Source organism: Alnus glutinosa, chromosome 11, assembly GCF_958979055.1.
Source record: "Alnus glutinosa chromosome 11, dhAlnGlut1.1, whole genome shotgun sequence".
Taxonomy (NCBI): Eukaryota; Viridiplantae; Streptophyta; class Magnoliopsida; order Fagales; family Betulaceae; genus Alnus; species Alnus glutinosa.
The window spans coordinates 496,317-521,861 of NC_084896.1; the positions used below are offsets into that span (position 1 = coordinate 496,317).

At 36.8% G+C, this 25,545-nt stretch overlaps 3 protein-coding genes across 9 annotated transcripts in view; 1 reads left to right on the forward strand and 2 right to left on the reverse strand.

Annotated features, from left to right (window-relative positions):
• The first annotated feature begins 551 nt into the window (after positions 1-551).
• LOC133882373 (NEDD8-conjugating enzyme Ubc12-like) lies at positions 552-4,550 on the forward strand. Of its 4 annotated transcripts, none has more exons than XM_062321525.1 (6): positions 552-702; positions 3,086-3,199; positions 3,482-3,590; positions 3,733-3,811; positions 3,904-4,020; positions 4,100-4,550. In XM_062321525.1, the coding sequence occupies exons 2-6, from the start codon at positions 3,091-3,093 to the stop codon at positions 4,235-4,237; spliced, it is 552 nt and encodes a 183-aa protein (XP_062177509.1). In that variant the 5' UTR covers positions 552-702; positions 3,086-3,090; the 3' UTR covers positions 4,238-4,550. The 4 variants fall into 4 exon arrangements, with proteins under 4 accessions (XP_062177509.1, XP_062177506.1, XP_062177508.1 ...); XM_062321522.1 differs by having other exon boundaries at positions 649-786; XM_062321524.1 differs by having other exon boundaries at positions 679-818.
• Positions 4,551-6,143: 1,593 nt separating this feature from the next.
• Positions 6,144-9,251, reverse strand: LOC133882837 (probable NAD(P)H dehydrogenase (quinone) FQR1-like 2). Its single transcript, XM_062322058.1, has 2 exons — positions 8,400-9,251; positions 6,144-6,678 (listed from the first exon to the last, which is right to left on the reverse strand). Exons 1-2 carry the CDS (start codon positions 8,957-8,959, stop codon positions 6,447-6,449), a joined length of 792 nt encoding a protein of 263 aa, XP_062178042.1. The 5' UTR covers positions 8,960-9,251; the 3' UTR covers positions 6,144-6,446.
• A 1,414-nt stretch (positions 9,252-10,665) lies between these two features.
• Positions 10,666-25,545, reverse strand: part of LOC133881758 (deSI-like protein At4g17486) — an 81,098-nt gene continuing 66,218 nt past the window's right edge. Inside the window, exons 1-4 of one of the 4 annotated variants that reach the window (XM_062320787.1) lie at positions 14,663-14,899; positions 13,157-13,425; positions 11,750-12,037; positions 10,666-11,276 (exon numbers count right to left, since the gene is read on the reverse strand). In XM_062320787.1, coding sequence (XP_062176771.1) covers positions 11,032-11,276; positions 11,750-12,037; positions 13,157-13,367 — 744 coding nt within the window. In that variant the 5' untranslated portion in view covers positions 13,368-13,425; positions 14,663-14,899 and the 3' untranslated portion in view covers positions 10,666-11,031. Of the gene's footprint in view, positions 11,277-11,749; positions 12,038-13,156; positions 13,426-14,662; positions 14,900-25,545 lie in introns of those variants that run through there. The other 3 variants (XM_062320785.1, XM_062320786.1, XM_062320788.1) reach the window with 3 other exon arrangements.

A 25,545-nucleotide genomic window follows, 5' to 3' on the forward strand; every position in this document is an offset into this window, starting at 1 on the left:
TTATGCCTCGACACGACCCAAATTTGACAAACAAACACAAATTGTCACCTCTAATTTTAAAGTGATTTTCCTATACATTTTCAAAATATATACAAAAATTATATATTTTTTTAAAACAAATATTAATTTAATTATACTAAATTAGATAATTTTGTTATTAACAATTTGCCGCATAGCCCATAGGGTTTCTTTAACTCAGAAAACCGGTTGCCGGTCAAATCAAGCCACATTACCCCCGGTTCAGGGTGTCGAATCCCGTGGTCGCAGCAACTTTTGCTGCCAATACACTTGCCTCCAATATCGAACGCGTGTCCACTAATCTTGAAAAGGGTAATTCCACAAGCACGCACGAACATTTTTGCAATACCAAAAACGACGACGCTGTGTTAATTTATTTACGTGGCGAGTTGTGGTTGGCGGCTTCACTTAAACACAAAAGTAGTTCGAGGGAGGCAATCGATGTAGGCGTTTCACAGTCGAAAGCGAACGAAACCAAATCCAAGCTTGGAATGGATGACGATGATTGACGCGAGGAAGAGAGAAAGGAAAAGAAAACAAAGCCAAGCCAGAGAGACAGCGAGAGAGAGAGAGAGAGCCTCCTTCCCTTTAAATATTATATAAAACCACTCTTTCAGATTCCTTCTGAGCTATCTCTCTCTCTCTCTCTCTCTCTCAAAAGGCCTTTGGGTTATTTTTTACCAGGTAAAGCTTCGCTCTTTTTCTTCTATACCAGAATTTCTTACACGCGATCGTAACTTTCGCGGTTTGTCAGCCACCCTGATCCAGGTTTCAAGCTTCACATACGTGCATCTATACATGTATGTTTGTGTGTATGTTGTAGCTGTGATTTGTTGATTGGAGTATCCATGGGGGCTTTTGATCAGGTTCTTGGTTCTATGCGATTGGGTTTAGTTGGGTTTATTCTGTTTCTGGGTTTCTTGTTTTTGAATTAATTTGCTCGATGTTTTGGTAAAGGAGGTTCTTTCGTCATGGGTGCTTGTTTTTTGAATTGTTGATATGCTCTTTGTGCTGGGAATTTTTGAAGTTGTTGCCTATTTCTTTCTTTTGAAAGTTTTATATTGAATGATGAACTTCAGAGGTAGATAGTTGGAAGCTCAAGTAGTTTTGGGCTTTTCTTTCAAGTGAATCCTTTATTGTCTGTTCTGCAAATCATTGCCATTAGCTTGTGTCCATGAGATCGTCGCTCTCTTACGTTTTTGTGTTGTTTTAAGATCATGCTTATATATATATATATATATTGGGAGATTAATTTTGGGTTTTGGTTCACTGAATTGTTGGTGTGTATGAGTGTTGTTTGGTTGTTAGATCGCTAGAACAAGCTCACAAAAGAAAGATCGCTAGAACAAGGTTGGATTGGTGTCCCTCAATTATATTTGCTAAAGAAAGTCATTAAATTATGTTGTTCAATGAGTTTCATGAAAGAGTGAATTTTTTGGGCACATCTTGAGCCATCTTTCTTAGCTATGTTGTTTCCTGCCTTACTTTGGATGATTTTCTTGGTACATCAATGATTGAAGTTTGGAAGTTATTGTATATATATATATTGTGGATGAATAAATCAATCCATAAAAGCATTGAATTTCAAAAAACACAGCAACACAGCTACACATATTCAACTTCCCAGAAATATGCTCAAGATTTTTTCCTCAAGTTCCTGCGAAGTATTCTGGAGGAACTTGCAAGGAAGCTGACAACTGCCTGCTTACATAAGCAGAGAGATTGCCTTATGTGTTTATCATATTAGTTCAGTTACTGGGGGTTAATGTTTTACATTCCTCAAGTACAAGATTAACTAAATTGGCATCATCCACCCATCATTTCATACATGTCAAATCATTCTGTTGGGTTTTTAATCATTTTTTAAAATCAGTTACAAGATAATTGTCAGTTAGGAATTGAGGAATAGATTCTTCAAATCTTTAATTGCTCAATAGGAAAACAATTAGCATGCTAGTATTAGTTCATATAGTTGCTAGTATTATTTTTCAAAGCTGCTCGAAGAATAATTTTAGTGTACTGACCATTGGGGTCCTTATATGAATCACACCTAATATGATTGATTTCGCTTTGTACTTTTATTCAAATCCAATGACTACGATTAAGACTGGCCATGTTATTGAAATGACTCAACCTTAATGGTGGTGTCAAGCAGTACAAGCTTTCGTCTTCATCGATGCCATATTTCAGGACAAAATAAGGCAGATGACAGAAGGGCTTAATTATTGTTGCTTTGTTTTGTTAGATGACAAAAAGTACATAATTGAGGAAATACTAAGCTGATTAGTTATTTTGTTGTGATCCATATTTCAATTGAAAGTGTATTGCCTCATATTATCAGGTTTTTTGAAATATCTTCTAGGAACTGACATAGAGGCTCTATATGTCACGGAGATGGGAAATATGTAAAACATCGATGGGAAAAACAGTACTTATTTGGTTCTTAAATTGTAACTCAGGATCAAGGAAGTTCCTTTTGTGGGAGACCTATTGGAGGTTAAATCCTTGAGTAATGCTACTCTTCACACTCGTTTATTCATTCACACTCGTTTATCTGTTTCACATTGGCTGATGTGTCTTGTTTTAAGTGGCTTTCCTTTTATTTTTTTATTTTTTTTTCAGCGATTGACATAGGAAACCACTTAAAACATGACACGACAGCTAGTGTAAAATGGATGTGATGAGTAATATTACTCTAAATCCTTTATAAGAGTAAAAGTAATGCTTATAACTTTCAAAACCTTGGTAAGTACTTTGTTGATGTTAGAGTGTGTTGCATACCCTGTTACGTAGAAGTGTGCCTGGTGTTGTGCCTGGCTTTAGGGAAAATTTTGGACCTGGTTGTACTCCATCTTGGTTTCTTTTCTTTATGGTGATCCTTATCTGTGCTACCTCCTTTGTATCTTAGTCTTGGATGTCGCCTCTTTTGCAATGAACTTTGTAAATCATATCTGTTATGCCAAGACTGGCTTCATTATTTATATTTAGTACTATTGTGGTGTCCAAGTTATTATTGGATGTGGTGGTATTGCATTCTTTTAAAACTGATTACAATATTATACTGTAGGAAAAATGATTAAGCTATTTAAAGTTAAGGAAAAGCAAAGGGAACTTGCAGAGAATGCCAATGGAAAGACACCTGTCAAGAAGCAAAGTGCAGGAGAATTACGGCTTCACAAAGGTATTGAGTCTTCTAATTTGTTTCTTTGAATGACTAGTTAAGTGTTTTCCTCAAGGAACCGGGAACAGTTGCTATGAGGTATTTCATTTCATTAAGATTGTGGACCAGCTTAGCCAACTTATTTTTATTTGAATACTTTGTTGGCAAAGTTTTGGGATCTCATTAGCTCTGCATTGGTTCTTTGACTAATAAAATCTTATCATCCGTCTTTTCTATGCTCTGATATCAGAGCTATATAGGTAGGGGGTATGTTCTAAACTTTTTATGTGTTTCATTGTGTAGATATCAGTGAACTTAACCTGCCAAAATCTTGTATCATATCGTTTCCCAATGGCAAGGATGACTTGATGAGCTTCGAGGTTACCATTCGGCCTGATGAAGGATATTATCTGTAAGTATACTCTATAAAATTCCTCAGCATTCTTCTATGGTGACAGAGTATTATATCACGAGGTTTTCATAATAATCTCTATGCCATTATTTATGGGGAAAGTTTTGAATACTTTTAAAAGTGTCTTGTTTTCTTGTTACAGAGGTGGTACGTTTTTGTTTTCTTTCCAAGTTTCCCCAATTTACCCTCATGAGGCACCAAAAGTCAAGTGCAAGACAAAGGTAAACGAGCATGTCCTGTCCCCTAAGAAGGTTGCTGCTTGAGATATTTGTTATGGGCAGTAAGGTATTTTAACAGTGAATCCGACATGCAGGTGTACCATCCTAATATCGACTTGGAAGGAAATGTCTGCCTCAACATTCTAAGAGAAGACTGGAAACCCGTTTTAAATATCAACACTATAATTTATGGCCTATTTCATCTTTTCACGGTATTGATTATTCTTACACAAGTACATTCTTGCAACTAGGTGCATCCCTTTTGATTATAATTTGTGTTTGTACTCGCAGGAACCAAATTATGAAGATCCGCTCAATCATGATGCAGCGGCTGTTTTAAGAGACAACCCAAAGTTGTTTGAATCGAATGTGCGAAGGGCAATGGCTGGTGGGTATGTAGGACAGACCCTCTTCCCGCGTTGCCTATAGCAGCTGCCTTAGCGGCTGCCTTGTGTTGCTAAGCACCAAGTTCATCGCTTGAAGATTCAAGGGCTGTAGAGTGCTGTTTGGACATGAATTCTTCAGAATGTGGAGGCCCTCTGGAAGGTGTTTGTATGCTGTGTAATTTAGTGGACATGTTTGAATTATTGGTTGGGGATATTTGATTTTCTTTATTTTGACATTGAGTCACCGGGACAAATCTTCAGTTATGTATTTATTTCTTTCATATTTCTTGGTTGAAAACATGCCATTTACTGCCATGCTTGGGCAAATTATGCCAAAACTCAACTGTGTTCTGTCTTGTCTTCCAGCCTTGTAATCTCCCTACCTTGAATGTTTTTTTGATGAATGAAACCTTTTATAAAATCCAACACACAGTACAACTCTCCAGAACTAACCTGGAACACACTGCGTATAGCAGAAAACTACAAAGCATACAACCAGCAAAACGAAACTGCCATCAAGACAGTGACCAACAGGACACAAAGCCCAAAAACTAACACACCTAAAACTCCCTACCTTTAATCTTATTTAATCTCTAGCGGTTTTCTAGCTCAAATGGTATTTTTTTTTCTTCCATAAACGAGGTGGAAAGTTTGAGGTTGGGATAAAAACATACTATTTTTGGACTGCTGCTTGGTGCTACTAAAAGTGCCTTATACATTGTTGTGGCAATTTGTATGGCACTTACTAGTCACTCGCTTGACAAATAAATTTGATTGTGGCTGACGTGATAGTGTTACGTGAACTATCACGTCAATTTGCAAGTTTAGTGACACTTATCACGTTAATCAATCAAATTTATAATGTTAGTTACTAAACAATTAAATTTAATTGTGATAGATGTGACAATGCCATGTTGACTGTCATGTTAGTTTGTAAGAAGGTATGATAAAAGCTCATTTTCCTTATTGATATGCTTGGTCAATAGAAAAAAAGCTTGTGTAAATTTTGTTTATTTGGGCATGTGATCTAAGTTCGTACTGGCACCCTTAATTCTGAGATTTCTTTCAAAATATCAATAAATGCTGAAATTGCTAGTGCTTGCTTGGAGTAAAGATTTGCACTAAAAGCAATATTTCATTGTAGTTTGATGTTGTGATCAAACAAGTATGGTTTAACTGAGAACCAGGCCTTATTATGGCACAGGGTTGAGGCGGCTGCCTGATTTTGTTTATTCATTATTCTGCTCAAAGCAGTAACCTTGATGAAGAAAATATCTATTATATGAACTCTGCCACCTAAAAATATCATTTCCCAGGAAGATAGAATTTTCCTTCAAATTACTTTGGAAGAATTTCCTCCAATTCGGTCCATAAAATTTTCATGTCATTTGAACATGCAAAAAGCACATGCTTTTTTTTTTTTTTTTTTAGCAAGAAAAAAGATAAAAACTTTGTTAATGCTATTAAAAAAACACATGTAATTCTCACATGCTCAAGGGACAAGTGTTAATTTTATAAATTGAGTTGAAAAAAAATTCTTTCAACCCAGTTTGGAGGAATACTCCGTCCCACCTAGGAATGGTCTAATTTTGGTGCACAAACTAGAAGTAACAGCAGCTTTGATGAAGAACCGTCTAAAGAGTGTGAATGCCACCATATTACAGTCCAAAATTTTAAACCCCGTCTATGGCCATCAGATCATCTCATCAGTAAGAGGTAATGGAAATGAAAATATTACCCTCAAAAGGATGACAATGTGCATAATATGGAGTTATCAATGAAAAAGCCACTTTTCCATCAAGAACCATCATTTCTCCAGGACATCATATCAATTTGGTATTAGATTTTCATGAGTAAGCTGCTCCATAAGATATGATGACATTGGAAAAACATCAAATCATATAGAAATATGTTTTTTAACTACAACTAGAGAGATGAGAAGAAACCTCTGGAGAAGAAGAAACCCACCATATTATTGATGATAATAGTCGAGACAATCAAAATAGAAGATTTTCACACCATATACAAATGTATCATTTTGAACAAATAATGAAGTAAAAATCATTATGCGGGGGGGTACAATCTATTCAAGGTATAAAATGAAATGCTGCTCAGCTATCTAAAATCTATTAACACATGATATCTGAAGATCCCAAAAAGAGCAAAATCTGTATTAATCAAGGACAGAAAAAATGGAGTTGGACATGAATGTCTGTATAGCCAGGCTAGTTGAGGCTGTGACCAGGGACAAGTTAAGAAGATTGGGCAAACCTCTTGACCATACCAGCCATGTACCTACCCTGATGCTCTGCAAGAGCAAGCTCAGTTTCACTTGGTTCCCTAGTGCCATCTCCGGAAAATACTCCAGCACCGTATGGAGATCCGCCTCTGATGGAGTCCATTTTGAACATTTCGGCACCGAATGTGTACCCGATAGGAACATAAACCATCCCATGGTGAGCTAACTGAGTGATTGCTGTCCAACTGCAGCAATTATGTACAACACAATTCATGAGATGAAACTCAATCACTTAAAATGATATTTATCTAGATGATAATGCTGGAATTCACTCCATATCTTTGACAAATGATATTGATGTAATTGATAACGGCGACACATAATAACAGAGCTGGCCCTAAAATAAGCACAGAAAAATTTCAATACTTATCCTTCCCCCCCCCACAAACAAAAAGTACAAGGAATCAGGGGTTGATCATTGCTGTATATGCATCCATCTTTGCATTCTCAAAATTCCAGTGTTCTGAAATCCAAAGGCTAAAAATTACAAGCTTCACAATTTCAAAGTACTTGGAATATGTATAATGTTGAAATGATAATGGGATGAAAGTGTTTGAATAAATATAAGACACCACAACCAAATGAAGTAATGCCGGAGGTTTTTAGTTTGATCTCTGACTCCTCAAAAGAATAACAATTTGGAAGATGCTAGCTAGTTCATCTGGCAAACGATCTTCGCATTGTACCAGAAACCTGGGATAAAAAAAAAAAAATTCAATCGGGTTGGTGGTTTTGCAGGCGAGGAAGGACTATCCCATTGGACCAATAAAAACAATCGAATAATAATTTGGATTGAGCTAAAAGGCTAATTGGATACTAATATATTGGCTCTGAATAAGCTTTTCATTGTAAGATAAGTAAAATTTAGGTATATAATAGATTCAGTGAGATATCCTTGATAACAAGATAAATATGAGTGCTTTCAGCTGCAATCATGTCTCACTATGGGTAGTTACAACTAGTTCTGCTGGAAGTATTCCCACTCGTTTGCTCCATCATGAGGATTCCCCAGGGACTGTGGAAAGTGGAAAGAACCTGCTTTAGATTGTTGTTAAGAACAATGTTCTTTTTGTTGGTCTGTTTTGTATTTCTTTTCTGTTTTCCATGTAGTTTTTCATGTTCTTGTTAGTCTGTACTTGTTTCATCTCATCTATAAAAAAATGGAAAAAAAGAAAAGAAAAAATGAAGCATAATCTGGAATCCCCAAAAGCTCAGAACTACTTGGAGCCGTAAACTATATCCAAGTTATGCAACAAAATAAACACATAAAAGCGACAAGGAGAAGAAAAGATGAAATCCACAACATCTATATCCTGATCAGTTAGACCAGGTATGGGAATTTATTAATGCAATCGCTGAAACCACGGCACATATAGGAGCTTCAGTCTAGAATCTAAAGATCAGCAATTGATTAGCAGCCTTTTGTTCAATCCACATAACTGCAATATCATCTCCCACCCATTTGATTACCCCCTTTCTTGGATATCAACTACATAAGATCACTTCTATCTGAAGTCAGAACCCCCTAGATATAATCAAAATAATGTTTAAATGAATTGTTATTGGGGGAACTTGTTCATCGTAAAGGGTTCTTACCCCTACAATTATCTCATTTCTCTTGTTTGGCAGAAAATCACAATTACAATCTATAAAACTACCAAGCCATCAACAACTAATGATGCAAACAATACAATCTAATAAGGATTCCTGTACTCACGCAACCAACAAATATATAGAACTATAAGTTGTTCCCAATACATCTAATTCCAAAGAATTCTGAACGAATATATATATATACAACACTAAAACCAATACTTCTTACAAGTAACATCAACAAAACATAAACCAACGACAAACAAAAACTCATAATTTAGTCCAATCACTAAATACCAAAGTGCATACTTACGCTGTGGTCTCCTGCCCGCCACCCTGCGTGCCGGTACTCACGAAAAACCCGGCAGGCACGCCCACCAGCCTCTGCTGCTCCCATAGCTTCCCAGTTGAATCGAAAAACGCCTTCATCTGAGACGCCATGCTCCCGTACCTTGTTGGAAATCCGAAGAGCAACCCATCAGCCTCAACCAGCCCCTCCGCAGATATCACGGGTGCCTCATTGTCCTTCTGAGGCACCCTCATCTGATCCAAGACCTCCGGCGCCAGCGTCTCCGGGACCCTATAAAGAACCCCTTCAACCCCTTCAACGGAATCAACCCCTTTCTTCATTTTCTTCGCCAAAATCTCCACGTGGCCGTACATTGAGTAAAACACTATGAAAATCTTGAGCTTCTTGGGCGGTTGTACTTGTAGAGCCCCATCTTGAACTGGGGCGGCGGTTGCATTAGCACTTGAGATTTGGTTTTGGACAGAGATGGAAGAACTGCCCCTCTCTGGGTTTGGAGGATCTTGATCAGAAACACCTATGGGTGCCCTTTGCTTGCTTGGCAGACACCCACCTCCTTTACCCATAAAAACTTCAACTGGGTCTGAGCTTTTTATACTACAGATATATAATCACTGAATTTTGGCTCTTCTTCAAACTCATACACAGTATGATTAGAAAAAGAAAAATGGGTATTGTCGTGGGATGAGGATGAGAGGCTTAATCAGACTTTCATCGGAATGCTCAGGACAGACATCAGCATCGACAACATTGGAATGAGTTGGCTGTTGGAACCGGACTTGGAGTTGACCTTTTACTTCTGCGCTGTTTGGCATCGCTGGCATTCTACATCATGGAAAAAATAAGAGTCCAACAACACAAACAAAAATGGTTAAACCATTCTCTTTTCGCCTTTTGTTTTCTTGTTCGATTAAAACAAAAATATTAACAAAAAAAAAATGTTGCTAAACCATTGTTTTTTCTCATTTTTGTTTTCTATTTTTAAAACAAAAATATTAAGAAACGTAAAATATTTACAAAGCACTTAAAGCTGTTTTCAACTCACGTTAGAAAAAAAAAAAAAAAAAAAACCTCAAAAAAGGATCGACAAACAAAGCCAAAATTTGTTTATTATTGTGTTTTGAGAATATTTTTTCCTGTTTAAAAAAGTGTTTTGGCTTCATGAAGGGGTGAAAATTATTTTAAGGTGAGTTCACATTTGGAAAAAAAAATAGTTTTTATAAATTACACCTATTTATTTTGAATGACCAAACAAAGGTAGAATTTCACTTGGGGAGAAAAAAAGAAAAAGAAAAAGAAAAGTCAGGATGGCTGCGCTAATTTTTTAAAAAATAAAAAATTTTAGCTCTTAACTCTGTAAAAATTAATTTTTTTTTTGTCAAATTATTCTTACAATAAAAAAAATAAAATTTATAAAAAAATGTTCTGTATTTTGAATTGTCGTTGTTAATAAGAATATTTTACTGTAGTCTGTAAAAATGGTGGCCGAGATGCACCTTTTACTTGCTCATGAAATTGCCATTCCTGTCATCCACGAAGGTGATGGTAATGGCACCTATGACGACAAATGATCTTGGATTCCAGTTCTGTGGTCGACAAATAGTGAAAGAACATTACAATATTGTTTGTGTCCATGTTCACATGGCCAATACTGTGCAGTTTTGGTTCTACTTTGAACAGCTGGACTAATCTGGAGCTTAATGCATATATGAGTTCATATATATATATATATATATGATTATATTTGTAATGGAAGGAATTTGTCTACCTTAAAAGAGAATTTCACATGAGAAAGAGAGAAAAATATTTATTAATATCAACATATCTTTGATTATTGTTTTCAAGTAATGCTTAATATTTATTCAAAAAGAAGAAAGAAGAAAGTAATGCTTAACATTTTGTACCATGAAGATGAATTGTTGTAATCCAATGCATATCCAATGATTATATGAACTTGCCTATCTTGAAGAAATTGATATTGAATGGATGGTCAAATTATTGCTGACAATTTTTGATAGAGCGTGTAAACCCGATACAAACTCAACACGATCGAAATTAATTGATTAAGGTTATGGAATCTAACCCTTTTAATTAAACTGGTCATGTTAGAATTGACTTACATAATCTTGTAATCATAACTTAACACGACCCGAATGTGACACGAGAATACGAATTGTCATCCCTTCCCTTCCCTTCCCTCTCCTTTTGATTTAATTTGAAAAAGGAAATATACACAACACTAACAACACCAAGAACAGAGTGAAGAGTCACAGGATAAGCCACACAAATGGAATTTTGTTAGTCAAGGACAAGGAGAGTAGCCAATATATGGAGAGCATGAAAACAATTCATCAATCTATTCGTGTTCTTCTCATGCTATAAAAATATGACTGCACATCAATGGAGCTCACAACAGAATACAATTTTACAACTACAACAAACAAACTCCACACAGGTTACCAAAAACAGAAAACCAGAAGAATAAGCCTTCTATTTTGACATTCACAACAACAAACTTGCACAGATTTCACACTCCCAAGGGCTTATGGATGACAAAAGAAAAAGGCAGGAATACCCCACATCCTTCCGGTAGCTAAATTGCAACCTTTCGACTGTGGATGGTGGTAAATAAATATTCTCACTGTTCCTTCAATGAAACAGTTTTAGACCTCTTCAACTCCCATGGTGGCAAGCATCCTTTATAGTGAGAATGTAGAAACAATGATGACATTGATACTTCCTTCTGCTGCATTGAGATTGATGACAGGCAACTAAAGGCACTCCTGAGTTTCTTCTTTTCATTTTCATATCCTTGGAAATCAGGGTCATGGGGTACGGTGGTAGATTTAAGGGCTTCAGGGAGTACGCAATTGCACAGTGAACCTACAAGGAAGACACAAGATACAAGAATGAGCTATCGTAACAGTAACCAACACATGAATGAGAGGAAAGTGATATTCAGGGAATTAGTGCAGTAGCGAGGCATGTAACTCAGTAAATATCCTGTTAAACCTTCATTTTGTTTTATTTTTCCAGAAAAGTGGTGTTCCCTGGTTATTTTGACTAGTGCTGATGATGAAATCTAAGCATATAGCCTGTATGTGTCTAATATACATGGTAATCACGTATGAGTATGAAACATTTGTCCGTAGAGGGAAATCTTAGAAGCAACTTCCATAGAATAGAGGTGAGCATGAGGCTGTGAAATTCTTGCATAATATAAAAATATTTGGAGTCAACAGAAATGAGAAGCATTCAGGCCTCAAGGGTCTAAGATACTTGGAGCAAAAATTTCACGCAAGCCAAATCTCAAAGTAACATATAGTGTATGATGCAGAAAGATATATGTAACCTACCAAGTCTTGCAAGTCGATTTACCCATTTTGGCATTGGGTTCCCACTCAGCTTAAAACATATATCCTCACAGAAATGATTGCAGTTCTTAGAAATCAAGTGATACGTATCCCCATTATAGTTCGCTGACTGACGCTCCATGAACTCTCTAACCTGGACAGGATCCAAGCATGTTGTACCCATAAATATGGACTTCCTAAACTTGAAGCCAGGGCACTGTCGAGGTTCAACCTCAAAGACACCACTTGTTGGGTAGTCATGAGCTCCAAAGGCATATTCAACCCCATAAACTGTGTAATAGGGACCATCAGAAAACATTAGCATCATCCGGAGAATACTATGATTCAGTAAGAAAGAGAACATATGTTAACATTTAACATATATGGATCTTGTCCATATCCTGGTCATTCAAAGAGGATATGTTTGTGAATTCATATTTTACATGCATGCAAGGGAGAATTTATCCTTGGGGAAGTAAAAAAGGGGTTGAGAGGAGGGAAGAAAAAGAAATAATACTATATTCTTAGTGCGGACTGAGGCTTTACGGAAAGGTCAACTTCTCTTGCTGCTTAGTAGACCCATCGTGGATTTGAAAAATTACTTTATCCATAGTTTAGCCACAAGCAAGGATTCATGTGGTTTAGGTTGAACATGCTGCAAGGATGGATGGGAGTTCAAATTTGGTGTGGGTTGCATAAGTGATAAAGACATTTTGGCATACAAATTAAGGATTCAGGGAGAGAAAATTGTGAAACATCATTCATGTTTATGATCCCAAATAGACGGGATTAAGACTTTGCCAAGTATTCTGGAGTCAGATTGGTCAAAGAAGCCAACTAGAGCCCAAGGAGTTAACATAATTTAAACATCTCTATTTTCAATATTGTATGAGGTTACAAGCTGGTTTTGGGTAGTTTTGCCTGAACATCAGATAAATATACAGCAACTTTATTTTGTGTTTAGAAACATGTACTCATGCCATATTATATTTATACATTAATATGAAGTATTTGAATCAGACTGAATCCTGAACTTCTTCAATTACAGGTTATTAAGTGGATTCTGCCCCATCTCCTCCTTACATTGCCCCACTTTGAGTTGAGACAAACAATGAGAATCTTTTACAATGGTTTTCCTAATATTTGGTCCATATAGTTAAAGAAAGCATTGTCTGGCTGGGTTGAGTAGAACCAACAAGGCTATTTATTCCATTGTATACAAAATTCAACTATAGTTACTATCTCATGACGTCATACACCAAATCAATATAAAATCTAAAGGCATTGTTTTCTTACTCAGTAAAGTTATAACTGTTCTATTTCAGTTATTGACTTGTGCTTTCACCATTGACAATAATACATAGCCAGATTATTTCGATTAAGAGAAATGTAGAATAAGGGTCATCTAACCTTCCACCCCAGAGTGAAAGATACCAAGGCCTGCCCAATAGACATAGCCATTCATGGTTGTCAAATCATACACATTTAAATAGACGGGTGCGTTGCCTGGACTATATCCGGCTGACTTCACTTTTGGGAACAAGCAGAAACGTGTAGCTGATTTGCCTCTCAGACAGAGAGGCATGATAGAGCGCCAGGCATTCTTTGGTCCTGATTTCATGATTAAGGGTGAAACAAGGAGCCCATGAATGCCTAGTTCGAACCTGTAAAAAAGGAAACTACATAAACTACCCCATGTCAAGAAACTAAACAAAGAAAACAATAATAGATTTGTGATGCAAATGATTTTAGTATCATAGCAGTATATATTAACAAGGGTAATAACTTATTTGGTTAATCGATGCTATATCTAGTCCTTGATTGTGGCATAAAATGTACGATAATAGAACAAAAGGAGATATCTTTCATCATTTCTTGACCTTCCTTAAATGTCTGAAGTAGACAAATCTAAAGATCTAAGGATAATAATAATCTTATTAATCATTTTAATTTTTGGTATTAGTTTGTTCCTTCAGTCTCTTTCCATACATTTTTCGTCTACTTTACGTGATTCTTTTGCTCTAAGTAGATGAATCTAGTTGCCAATCATCCTTGTTGAGTTCTCAAATTACATCATAGTTTTTACGTTCGAGCTGGGCTTGCTTCCTGTTATTGAATATGGACGGTCAGGGCATTTCCAAGCATTCCTAGAGGTTTGAGTTAAAAATAGTGGGTTTTAAGATGTTTTGTTATTGAGTAACAGACTAACAGGATGCAAGCTGGTCTCGTTATGAATTTAAGCTCCTCTATGTCCTCATAAATGCATCAAACTCAACATCTTGATATCAGTTTAATTACTCATTCATCAAGACACGCCATCTCAACTGCATTTATTTTCTTGATGTGAACTTCGATTACTTCATTATTTCAGGTAATCCACAAGGCTCTGTCATTCTTAAATCACAAGATATGAGGTAACCATGAATCCGATACTAATAAATTCCTCATTCACCAGATTATCACCCCGACATCTTCATAAAGTTTCAAATATTACACCTCCTAGAAGATAACAAAGATCATACTCTCATTTGTAAAGAAGAAATATTTTTCACTCTTTTAGTGTGAAGTAGATAAGGAAGGACAAGATATAATCTTCTGGGAAAGTAAAATAGGAAATTGCCGACATCAAATAAATATTAAGTGATTAAGCAGTCCATTTTCATACATTAAAAAAAATAAATAAAGTATTAGACACAAGTACACACACCATTTAAAAGAAAAAGAAGTTACACATACGGTAAATCTTTCAAGGAAGCAGATCAGAGATTCATTAGCAAACAAAGCAATGTAGCAGCTGATCTTATCCGAAGAACAATATCCATAACAAAAAGATTAGAAGATTTGGGAAGAAACCAAAAACTAGAGAAACAAATCAAACCCATTAGCGGAAAGTGAAAATCAAAGAGACCCACTGACCTCTATGCAGAAAGCATCCACTAGAGAGTGAAGGAAATGCAACCACCAAAATGCGAAGCAGCCATTTTCAGAGCAGAGAGGGCTTCTTTAAATGAAGAAGCAATGCGTGTGCCTGAAACCCACACATTGTCTTTGGTCCTTCTGTCAGACAAAGACGAAATGAAAGCACCGGGAAGCACAGAAACTGCTGCCCCTTTTGAGGCCCAACGAGGAAAGAGAAGGACACAAAGGAAGAAGAATAATAAAGCTCTGGTAGCTAAAGTTGAAAGTGAAACCGTGAAAGTATCCTGTCTCTTTCTCTCAATTTGACTGACTTCCTTTAAAATAAAAAATAAAATAAATAAATAATTATCTATATAAAAAAAATAATTATTTTTTGACTGACTTGCTTTATGAGTCAATAATTAATAAATCTTTCGATTTTGGTTTCTCTTAAGACTTAAGATTTAATTTGGTATGAGTGAAAATGATTTACAACACTAAAATTTTAATCATTACTATGAAAAATTAAAGGTGGAGACGAATTTTGTGAAACATTATATATATAAGCCATCTATGTTGTTATTGAATATTAATTTAAATAATTAACTTCATCATTTTTATTAGCTTAATTTTTTGTAATAAGTATAATACAATGTGAATATAGTATGAAAGTCAAGGTCATCAATTTGAATTATACTTTTATTTCAGTTAAATATTCTATACATAGTCTTATTTATTGAGAAAAAATTTTGTTTTAAAATTTTGTTGAATAAATAAAGAAAATATGAAGGCAAAAAAAAAAAAAAATTAGAATTTCAAGGCTCGATTGCAACGACGATATCTTAAAAACATATTTTGTCTCATTTTTAAGTGCTAAATGATTTGATGACAACATATTTCTCAAATATATGAAGTTTAAATATTACTTTTAGAATAACATTTGTTAGAATAACAAGAAAGACTCCGGAAATAATAACACATAATAGATTTCATAATTATTTGAAAAACCCAGAATAATTAATATATTTATTTAAAAATTTAAACAAATTTAACAAGTTTTAAACAACACGTGAAAATGATGTATTTGAATATCAATTCAAAGGATTAGATCAACAATTTTCTATTGACTTAATTTTTTTTTTTTTATAAGTAATTATTTAACAATACCAATTGTGTCAAAGTCTATTTTCAAACTATCAAAAAAATGTCAATGTCCTTCATAAGACCAAAAAAAAGGCAAAATTGACCATAAATATTTTTGAATAAGACAAGAATGTCCTTATAAATTCAAAAAAAAAACTAAAACTTAGAACTTAAAAATTAAAAATAAAAAATATAAAAAAATTAAATAAAAGACGAAAAAAAAAATTAAAAGAACAAAAAAGAACGATTTTTTTTTTTTTTTAAAAAACAAATGAAAAAATAACTGAAAATTATAAAATCATTTTTTTTTGAAAAAAAAAACCAAAAAGAAAAAACCAGTTTTTTATTAAACTAAAAAAATGAAAAAGGTTTTTTTTTTTTTTTTTTAAAAAAAAACAAATGAAAAAATAACTGAAAATTATTATTATTTTTTAAAAAAAATTTTAATTTTTTGGAATAAATTTTTGTTATTTTACACTTTTTTTAATAATTTTTTAGTTTTTTTTTTATTTTAATAATTTTATGAATGGTTCTTTTGTTATTAGGGGGACATTGACATTTTTTGATAGTTTAGTAGGGGGGACATTAACATAATTGGTAATTTGAGAAAGAGTAATGATTTAATGCCACCCAAAGATACAACTTTTTACCACCTTGTCTATGTGGCAAGGTAGTCCCCCACTACTTTTTGAGTTTTTTTATTTTGAGCCCATTAACAATGAGGTGGTAGTTTGAGAGAGTTATATATTCTTTTTCCTTTTATTTTTATGTTGTGATTTTATTTATTTATTTATTTATATAACCAGTCGTCAGTCCAAAATTTCAAAGAAAGGAAAGAGTTACGTATCATAGTCCATTTCATATGGTCTAGATCCCTATCAAGTGCACTACATTTATAGCACATAAAATAATGTTGCAATATTTAAACAACATTTTCTTCATTTTAAGATTTAAACTACCCACTTCGGTTAAAAATTAACATGCTGTTAACCCTTCAAAAAAAAAAAAAAAATGCTGTTAATTAGTCGAGACAAAAGGAATATAATATTGGGCTCTTTGTAATTAAATTATTATTTTTTAAATTAAAAAAATTAAAGAGGAGATCGAGATTCAATTCAATTAGTTTTACAATTAAGTTTTAAAAAAATCAACAACTTACAATAATACTTTATTTCACGAGATCGATGACAGCATTGCTTTTGATGATTTTTATTTTTTATTTTTAAAAATTAATTGATTATATTTTCTTGTCTGGGTTCAACTCTTGAGAGTTGCGATAAGTTTAATAACAACCGATCTTCTTCTTCTCAAAGTGGTAAAAAAAAAAATCGATAGAAATTTTTTATAAATTGGATGGTAAGAAATTTATTTTTAATCCAATATTTAAAAATATTTAATTGTGAGAGAGAGAGAAAGAGAGAGAGATGCCCCTTTACGGCTTTTGCCTCCATTGAAGTCGGGATGGTAAAAAAACTCCAACAGTAGAAGCCAAAGGCGGTCATAATAGTTAAAAATTGGGTTAGGATGAAAAGATGATGACGAAGATAGAGATGAGATTGTCTCTTCGATCGTTTTCGTCCAGATTCGTCTTCATCAAAGTGAAAGATTCGAGAGAACAAGGCTCAAAACGGCAAAGGTGTAGCCGTGTATGGTTTTGAACTAATTTATAGTTTCTTCAAAATAATGTTATTTATAATTATTTTTAAGAATTAAATACTTTATTGGTACTTATGATTTGAAACTTTATTTTTTTTATTCTATGTGCTTTCATTCGTATCACAGATAGTACCTGAGTGTTGACACGTGATACAATATAAAATAAAAATAAAAATAAAAATAAAAATTAAAAAATCTTTAAAAATTAATTAAAAAATTAAAATTAATAAAACTTTTTTTTTTTTTTTTAAAAGGATAGGGGTGGTTCGGCCACCCCTTGGCCAAAGAGAGAAAAAAAAAATATATAATAAAATTGTGAGGGTTTTGGCCAAAACCCTCATATATATATATATATATGGCTACTCCCCAAGGCCAAAACTCTCACAATATTTTTTTTCTTTGTTTTCTTTGACTATAGGGGTATTTGAGCCTCCCCCTTCTAGTCACCCCTACTTCTTCTTCTTCATCTTCCTTTTTTTTTTTTTTTTTTTTTTTTAAAAAAAAAAAAAATTTAAATTTTAAGTTTTTATTAATTTTTAAAGATTTTTAATTTCTATTTTTTTTTAATATTATACCACGTGTCAACACTTAGGAGTTGATACGTGGCAGGCCATTAAATATTGGATGGAAAAATAGACGGAGATACTAAGTTCGTCTTTTTCCAAACTACAAATGCCATCTGTGATACGAATAAAAACAAAAGAGGCAAAAAATAAAATCTTCAAACCAAAGGTACCAATAAATTGTTTAACCCTAATTTTTAAAAGAAATTAGAAATAAAGTTTAATTTGATTTTAAATTAGACAAAAGTGTACTTAAGATTTTTCACCAAGTTTGTTGGTACAGTTTCCGGTACGGTGACGTGTTGCCTTATGATTCGTTGCCTTCCTCGATGTTCGTTCTCCTCGTAATCTGCAAAATAACAAACGGCTCGTCGGGGGTGCCGACCGGACCCCCACTCCGATGCCTAAGTCAGTTCAAACTTATTTTCTGGAGAATATCAGTAATCTCAAGAGTTCAGAGAATCTGTTTTTTAATACCTGGCGTAGTAGTCTTATTTATAGGCTCACAGTTATAAAATTGCTAAAATACTTGGAGCATAATCTGATTAGGAGTCTGAGTCCTAGATCACATAGTCTTTAATTTTATCTTTCTGGAATTCAAATTGGGTAGTAGAGTCCAAATTGGATATGACACTCTCTTTAGCTAATGTCATTCTATTAGGTACCTTATCCCATATTTGATGGGATAGAAGTCTATCTTGATATACTCGAGATATACGTCTTTTTGGAGATAACGAATGGTCTTATAAATTGGGTCTAATCTTGCTGGGCCGACCCGATGGGCTCGGCCCACATGTCTTTGGAGCTAATTATTTCTCCAACAGTTACCCCCCTAATTCTCTTATTTGAATTTAGAATGTAAGAGAATTAAATACCTCAATTTCTGAATCTGGATCTTCCATAATCTGTATCTGACAATTATTGCCTCTTTCAAAGTAATTATGACGAATAATGCCTCGAATCTCTGGAAGGATTAGAATTCCTGCTCTTTGTCGATCTAGAACTGCTGTCAAAGTTCTAATTGGACTCTGATCCTTTATTAGACTTCTAATCTGATATCTTCTTAGACTTCTGATCTGATCATTCTTCTTATCTGATTGGACCATAAGTCCTATCCCAATTCTACCAGGGATAACTGATACCTGATTTCCCTGAAGTAGTTGCTAAATGTTTATCCCCTCCTTGGATCGGGTTGAGTGGATCCAACTTGTGATCTGTCATAGTACTAATAGCAACTTCTCATAGATATCTTCTTCATAAATGCCTCTACATAATATTGTTGGTAGGGCCAAAGTTGTCAAAATGATCTCCTACTCTCGGTAGGAGATGGATCGGACTGATGTAGTTGATTTCACCAAGATTGTGGTGAAATGCCACTCTGAGAGAACACTTTGCGTACACCTTTCCTGAGATCAAGGTTCTGTCTGACAAAAATGGTAAACCGTTGAAGAAAAGGCTTAACATATCCGAAACTTCTTCATCGGTAGCGCTTCGTAGACCGCTTCCACAAAAATCTCTCTTGCGGGTTTCGGAGGCCCAGACTAGCGCTGAGGCTTTGGTTGTCCGAGACTTATAACGACTAGGGGCTTCTGGTGGCCCGAGGTTTTGTGCTTGGCGTACTGAATCTTCTAATCTGAATACCATCTAGCTTGGTCTCACCTGTGAATATCTTTATTTTCGAACTTTGTAATGTTTGAATTCTTTGTCATGGAAAAACTTTCCATGACAAATCAATTCTCACTTATCCTCTAATAACTTGAACAAACAATCGGTTTGTGTAAGTTATGACCGAGGAGGATATGAAAAAATCTTTTAGAAGCGATGAACTTACTTGGTTATTTTTTGTAGAGGTGATATCCCCGTATGGTTTGTTATAGGGGTTGTCTCCCCGTATCTTTGTTCGAGTTGCTCCTGAGAGATCTTAATTTGAGAGTTTGGTGTAGCTTCGGTGATTTTCCGTTTGTAGAAGCTTTAACTTTGTTGAGCTACCCCCCATAGCTTTAGTCCGCGACCGCGGGCTAAGTCGTTCGAGGCGGATAGTCAAGTCCTCTTGGTATCCTTCCTGAAGCTTTTCCTTCCTGAAACTTTATCATTCTGCAGCTTTGTCATCCTAAAGCTTTGTCGTCCTAAAGCTTTGTCGTTCTGAAACTTTATCTCCTTGAACCTTTTCCTTCCTGAAGATCTGTCTTTCTAAACCTTTACCTTCCTGTTTGTTTTCCTGAAGCTTTGTCATCCTTGAAGCTTTGTCTTCCTGAATCTTTACTGAAACTCTTTCTGAAGTTTTATCTTTTTTATGCTTTATCTTTCTGGATCCTTCCTAAAGCTCTGTCATACTGAATCTTTCCTGTTTACCTTAATGAGCTACCCCTCATAACTTTAGTCTGCGACCGCAGGTTAAGTCGTTCGAGGTGGGTAGTCAGGTCGCTGAGCTTTACCTTTCTTTTCGGAAATCTTTGTACCCTGCATAAGACTTTATATATTACTGAAATGAAATCATAACTTGAAATCTTTACCTTTTAATTTCTTTATCTCTGAATGCTCCAATCTTTTAACGTCTGGAGACCTCCAACCGAGAGGTTTTCTTGTCTTGGTGTCCTTTCCATAACCATTTCGGGTCGTTCAAGGAAAGGACTCGGGCCGATTCTATCTTGGATGTTCTTGTCCTTCCGAAAACCTGCAATCCTGCCGTTGTATCCTTTGTTGGGCTAACCGTTAGGTTTTTCTTGCTCTCGGTGTTGGATAGACCAAGAGACTTTTTTCTTTTTCTGCTCTTGGTGTTGGACTAACCGAGAGGCTTTTTCTTTTTCTGCTCTCGGTGTTGGACTAACCGAGAGGCTTTTCCTGCTCTCGGTGTTGGACTAGCCGAGAGGCTTTTCCTGCTCTCGGTGTTGGACTAGCCGAGAGGCTTTTTCTTGCTCTCGGTGTTGGACTAACCGAGAGGCTTTTCCTGCTCTCGGTGTTGGACTAACCGAGAGGCTTTTCCTGCTCTCGGTGTTGGACTAACCGAGAGGCTTTTTCCTGCTCTCGGTGTTGGACTAACCGAGAGACTTTTCCTGCTCTCGGTGTTGGACTAACCGAGAGGCTTTTCCTGCTCTCGGTATTGGACTAACCGAGAGACTTTTCCTGCTCTCGGTGTTGGACTAACCGAGAGACTTTTCCTGCTCTCGGTGTTGGACTAACTGAGAGGCTTTTCCTGCTCTCGGTGTTGGACTAACCGAGAGGCTTTTCCTGCTCTCGGTGTTGGACTAACCGAGAGACTTTCCTTGTTTTCTCTGCAAGGTTGTCTCCTTGGCTCTCGGTGTTGGACTGACCGAGAGACTTTCCTTGTTTAATTTGTTGTAGGGGTTGTCTCCCCGTATCTTTTCTGCAAAAAGGATTAACGAAGCACTGCATATATTAAAACAAAATAGCAGAATGCACAGTAGCACCATATATTCTTTTCATCCGTCGGGATGATTTTGTGATCCTTTCACTCACGACAGGAGTGAAGCCTTAACATATGAGTCTATTTTATCAAAATATATATATATTTCGGCAAAGCGTACGAGTTCATGCATATATATATTTTTTCCTGGTTGGTAAAAACCAACATTTATCCATGAATCATAGTTGTAAAAGAAGAGTATGAACTTATCTGGTGAATTCAATGAAGATGAACCGTCTTACTTGGAGTTCCTTATCTTGCACGCCACTCGATATGGGGCTCTTTGGGAGAGTTCCTCAAGCTGGACCTCCGGTTCGGATTGGTCCCTCGGCATGTGACTGTGCACTTCGGAGGATGGCAAATTTGGAGGGGTCCTCAAAGTGTGCTATTTGGAACTAGGAGCTCGGGCATAGTCTCCTCGGGATAGTACCCTTGGAATAATACTCTCGGTATGTGTCATCTCGGTACATACTTTCGCCTCGGTAGAATACCCTCAGATCAAACTTCTCGGATTATACTTTCTTCTCGGTATATCCCCTCGGATCTAACTTTTCGCCTCGGTAAAACATCTCGGATCTAACTTTCCGCCTCAATAAATCACCTCGGATCTAACTTTCAGCCTCAATAAAACACCTCGGATCTAACTTCTCGGAGTATAACCCTCTTTCTTTTTTTTTTTTTTTTTTTTTTTTTTTTTTTTTTTTCAGGTCTGTCTCTTCTTCCGAAAGATTAATTCCAACAGTACTCATCAGAGAGCCATCTTGGGAGATTAACTCCATTCCCGTGGCCGATGAAACCGACGCGGAAACTGTTCTCTTCATCCTCGAGATTGAACCCAGGACTTCAGAAAATTTTGGTGATGGGTGACCCAAAGATCGTCCGAGGAAGCAAAACACGTACTAGTGTGTCTCGGTGAACCTGCAAGTATTTCTAGCAAAGCAATCCTCGACCCACTTCATGAACTCATCACCTGTTCAGGGGCTCTATATGCAATCTGTAGTGGGTCCGACTCCCCCTTCAAGACTTTGAGGGTGCTAGTTATCGGCTTAAGCTCTTCAGATCCTCCAAAAATGGAGAAGATTTCTGAAGAGCATCAGAATTTCAATCCCTTTCTCTCTGGGCTGGGATGATCGGAACCTGAAGTTTCTGGAGTTGATCTGGATCACGCAATTTCTGACTTGAGGTTCGAGAGTTCCAGTTCGGGCATTGTGGGCGAGCTAGGTTCGGTTGAGCTAGAGGAACTATACAGCCCGGAGGCGGGCGCAGTGCCAAGGCAGAGGACTTGATGACGTTTGATGAGGCCCCTGATTGTGGTTTCATGGAAACTTCTGGAGTCTTACGGGATGAACGGTGCTGTTCTGTATTGTTGCTTGACAAACAAGCCCTACATCTCTTGATCTTCCAAAAATCTCCCACTGTCCGATCTCTTCAAGACATTGGCGGTTTCAGATCTGGTTCAGGCTTCGGTGGGTCACAGCCAGAGCTCGGTTACTTCTCGGGTTCGCTGTTAAATATAAAATCTTTGAATACGACATACGTTATTCAAAGCTTTTAGAGTGAAGTCCTCGGTCATCTGGCAGAGACCCGAGCTCTCGTCACATTGCTGGTCCATCTGATTTTTCTGACTTCTGTAACTGCAGAGGCTCGTCTCGGAAAGCCAGTTTCAAAAACTTGATTTGGCTTCTTCAAGTCTCCCTGTATCTCTTTTTCTTCTTTTTGCTCTGTTTTTCTGATAGGTCAGGAGGTGTAATACTTGTGGTTTTCCCGCCTGGCAATGCATAGGAATAGTTGCCATATTGAATGTGGGACAAGTGCCCCGTGCCCGCATATGTGGGAGAATCAACGCCCGCTATTCTCCTTTCTTTCTCCTTGACCGTTTATCACCTTTGCATCTTCCAAAAAGGTGGCCCGATTCTGAATACAAAGAAAGAAGTCGATCCCTTCTGTGGCTATCGGTGAAGCACCCTTCTTGGTTCCTAACTGCAACTTTCGAGTTCCTCTGAAGCTATATCATTCTCCCAACTGAAAACCGACACTGACTCTTCTGAGCTCTGACCGCCATAAGCTACCAGCACTTCCTCACTATCGCCATCTGCAACCTCTCACTGATTTTTCAAGAATCTTCCATTAAAACATGAGGTCTCGAGCTTTCTTGTTTACAGAATCTCCCTTACAATCACCGTCTGTTAATGCAAACAGGAGCTTAGAGCTTGGGATTTTCAATTCGGGATTCTCTGGGCTCGGTTCGGGAGGGGCTGATGGAAGAGGGAAGTCGGAGCGGGTCTTCCATGTTGCCGCTGTCCCGGAGGTTCAGAAGTAGAATCTCTCTTTCTCGTCCGGGTCTACTGGCCACCGACTAGGTTTCTCACGCTCCAGCTCCGTGTTCAGTCCGACCAGTCATACATGAGGATCCATGGAAATCGTCCTCTGTTTCTGGAAACCATTCTTGATGACTTGGGTTGTTTCCTGTACACCAAATCAGGTGCACTGAAAATACCCCTGATTTCTTCTAGAGCCGCAAGCCCCAGAAAATGAGGTGCTCTAATTCCATTTTCGGCGCTGGTGGTTTCGGATCTAGCTTCATATTCTGGCGGGTCACAGTCAGGGCCTGATTACCTCCATGACTGGGTGTTAACTATGAAACTTTGAGTATGGGCTGTGAGAGTGAAGTCCTCGGGATATGGCCTCTATTTAAATCACAGTCGAATCATCCTCGGCCTGTACAGATAGTCTGCTTTATCCTCTCGAGGGTCTCCATCTCACTGGTCACGAGTCTATGGCCACGGATTGGGTGAAAGAGATGTGAGCTTTCCAATTTCCAGATGCCTGGCATAGACGATTCAGCAACAGGTGGGGGTGAGCGTGAGGAGCACGAGTCGCTGGATTCTGAGTGGAGTGTCGCCATCTCCTGAAAATCTCCAGATTTGTGAAGAAGACAACCTCCATGTTCGGGGCTCCGACATCCCACTGGGCGAAACCCGAAGTGTCGGGGATTTGCGTTTTGACGTCATGTGGATCGCGTCACCGGCGCTTTCGGTGGGTTCGGAGTCAGCAGGGAGGATCCAAAGATGGACCTTCACGGTGGCGGATCCTCCATTACCTAACTCGGTATCAACCGAAAGGTTATGGACTTGAACTGAGATGAGCCATCGTGGATCATCCTTTGACGAGGGTCTGGATCTCGTAGCCATCATTTTCTTCGAAGGAGAAAACAGGAACCGGATCGAGTTAGGACTTAGGCACCCGTGGATTCTTTTCTTTTTCCTTTGGGCCGTTGATGTAGCTTCAGAGCAACAAGGTTGCTTCTTGTCTTTTTTTTTTTTTTTTTTTTTTTGGGCCGACTCCCTGCCTCTTGGCCCATCTTTCTCTTTGATTTGTTTTTCAGAAATAAATTGACCTATCATCACCGAAAAAATTCTTGAGTTTGTGCACCCATGAATAGTCGTTACTTCTGAATATAAATCTAGAACATCTGTTTACTGTCAGCATCGATTTGGTGTAATCAAATTCCGATCTATCATCACAATAATCTTTTTCTTCTTTTATAAACCCAATTATTTGTCTTGTAGTACCAATAAAAAATATCAAAAATCAACAAGTATTAGAAGAGAAACACCATTCCAACCAAAACTCACAGTATAGTTGAAAGGCTTCATGTTTTTTAACGAAGCGCTTGTAAACGTACAAGGCCACAATAATTATTGATCTTTGTCTTAAGAGAATTTCAGATCTGACACCCCAAAATTTCTTTCCACAATTTAACAAATCGAAATAAAAAGAAAAGTATGGACTTATCTTGTTTTTCTGACGAAGGCGAGCACTGATTCGATGCCAATTGAATACTGATACGTCATAGTTGAACGTGATCTACTATGTATGACTGTAGATCTATATAAATCTGTCTTGGTCTAGTGATGATCTTTGAAGGAAGAAACCATAGGCCAGTTTCAGCCATGATTTATCGCGTAGTCACCGTTGCGGATATATTTTTTTTTTGCAAGAAACGATTCGTCGCTTCCCACAGACGGCGCCAAACTGTTGGTACAGTTTCCGGTACGGTGACGTGTTGCCTTGTGATTCGTTGCCTTCCTCGATGTTCGTTCTCCTCGTAATCT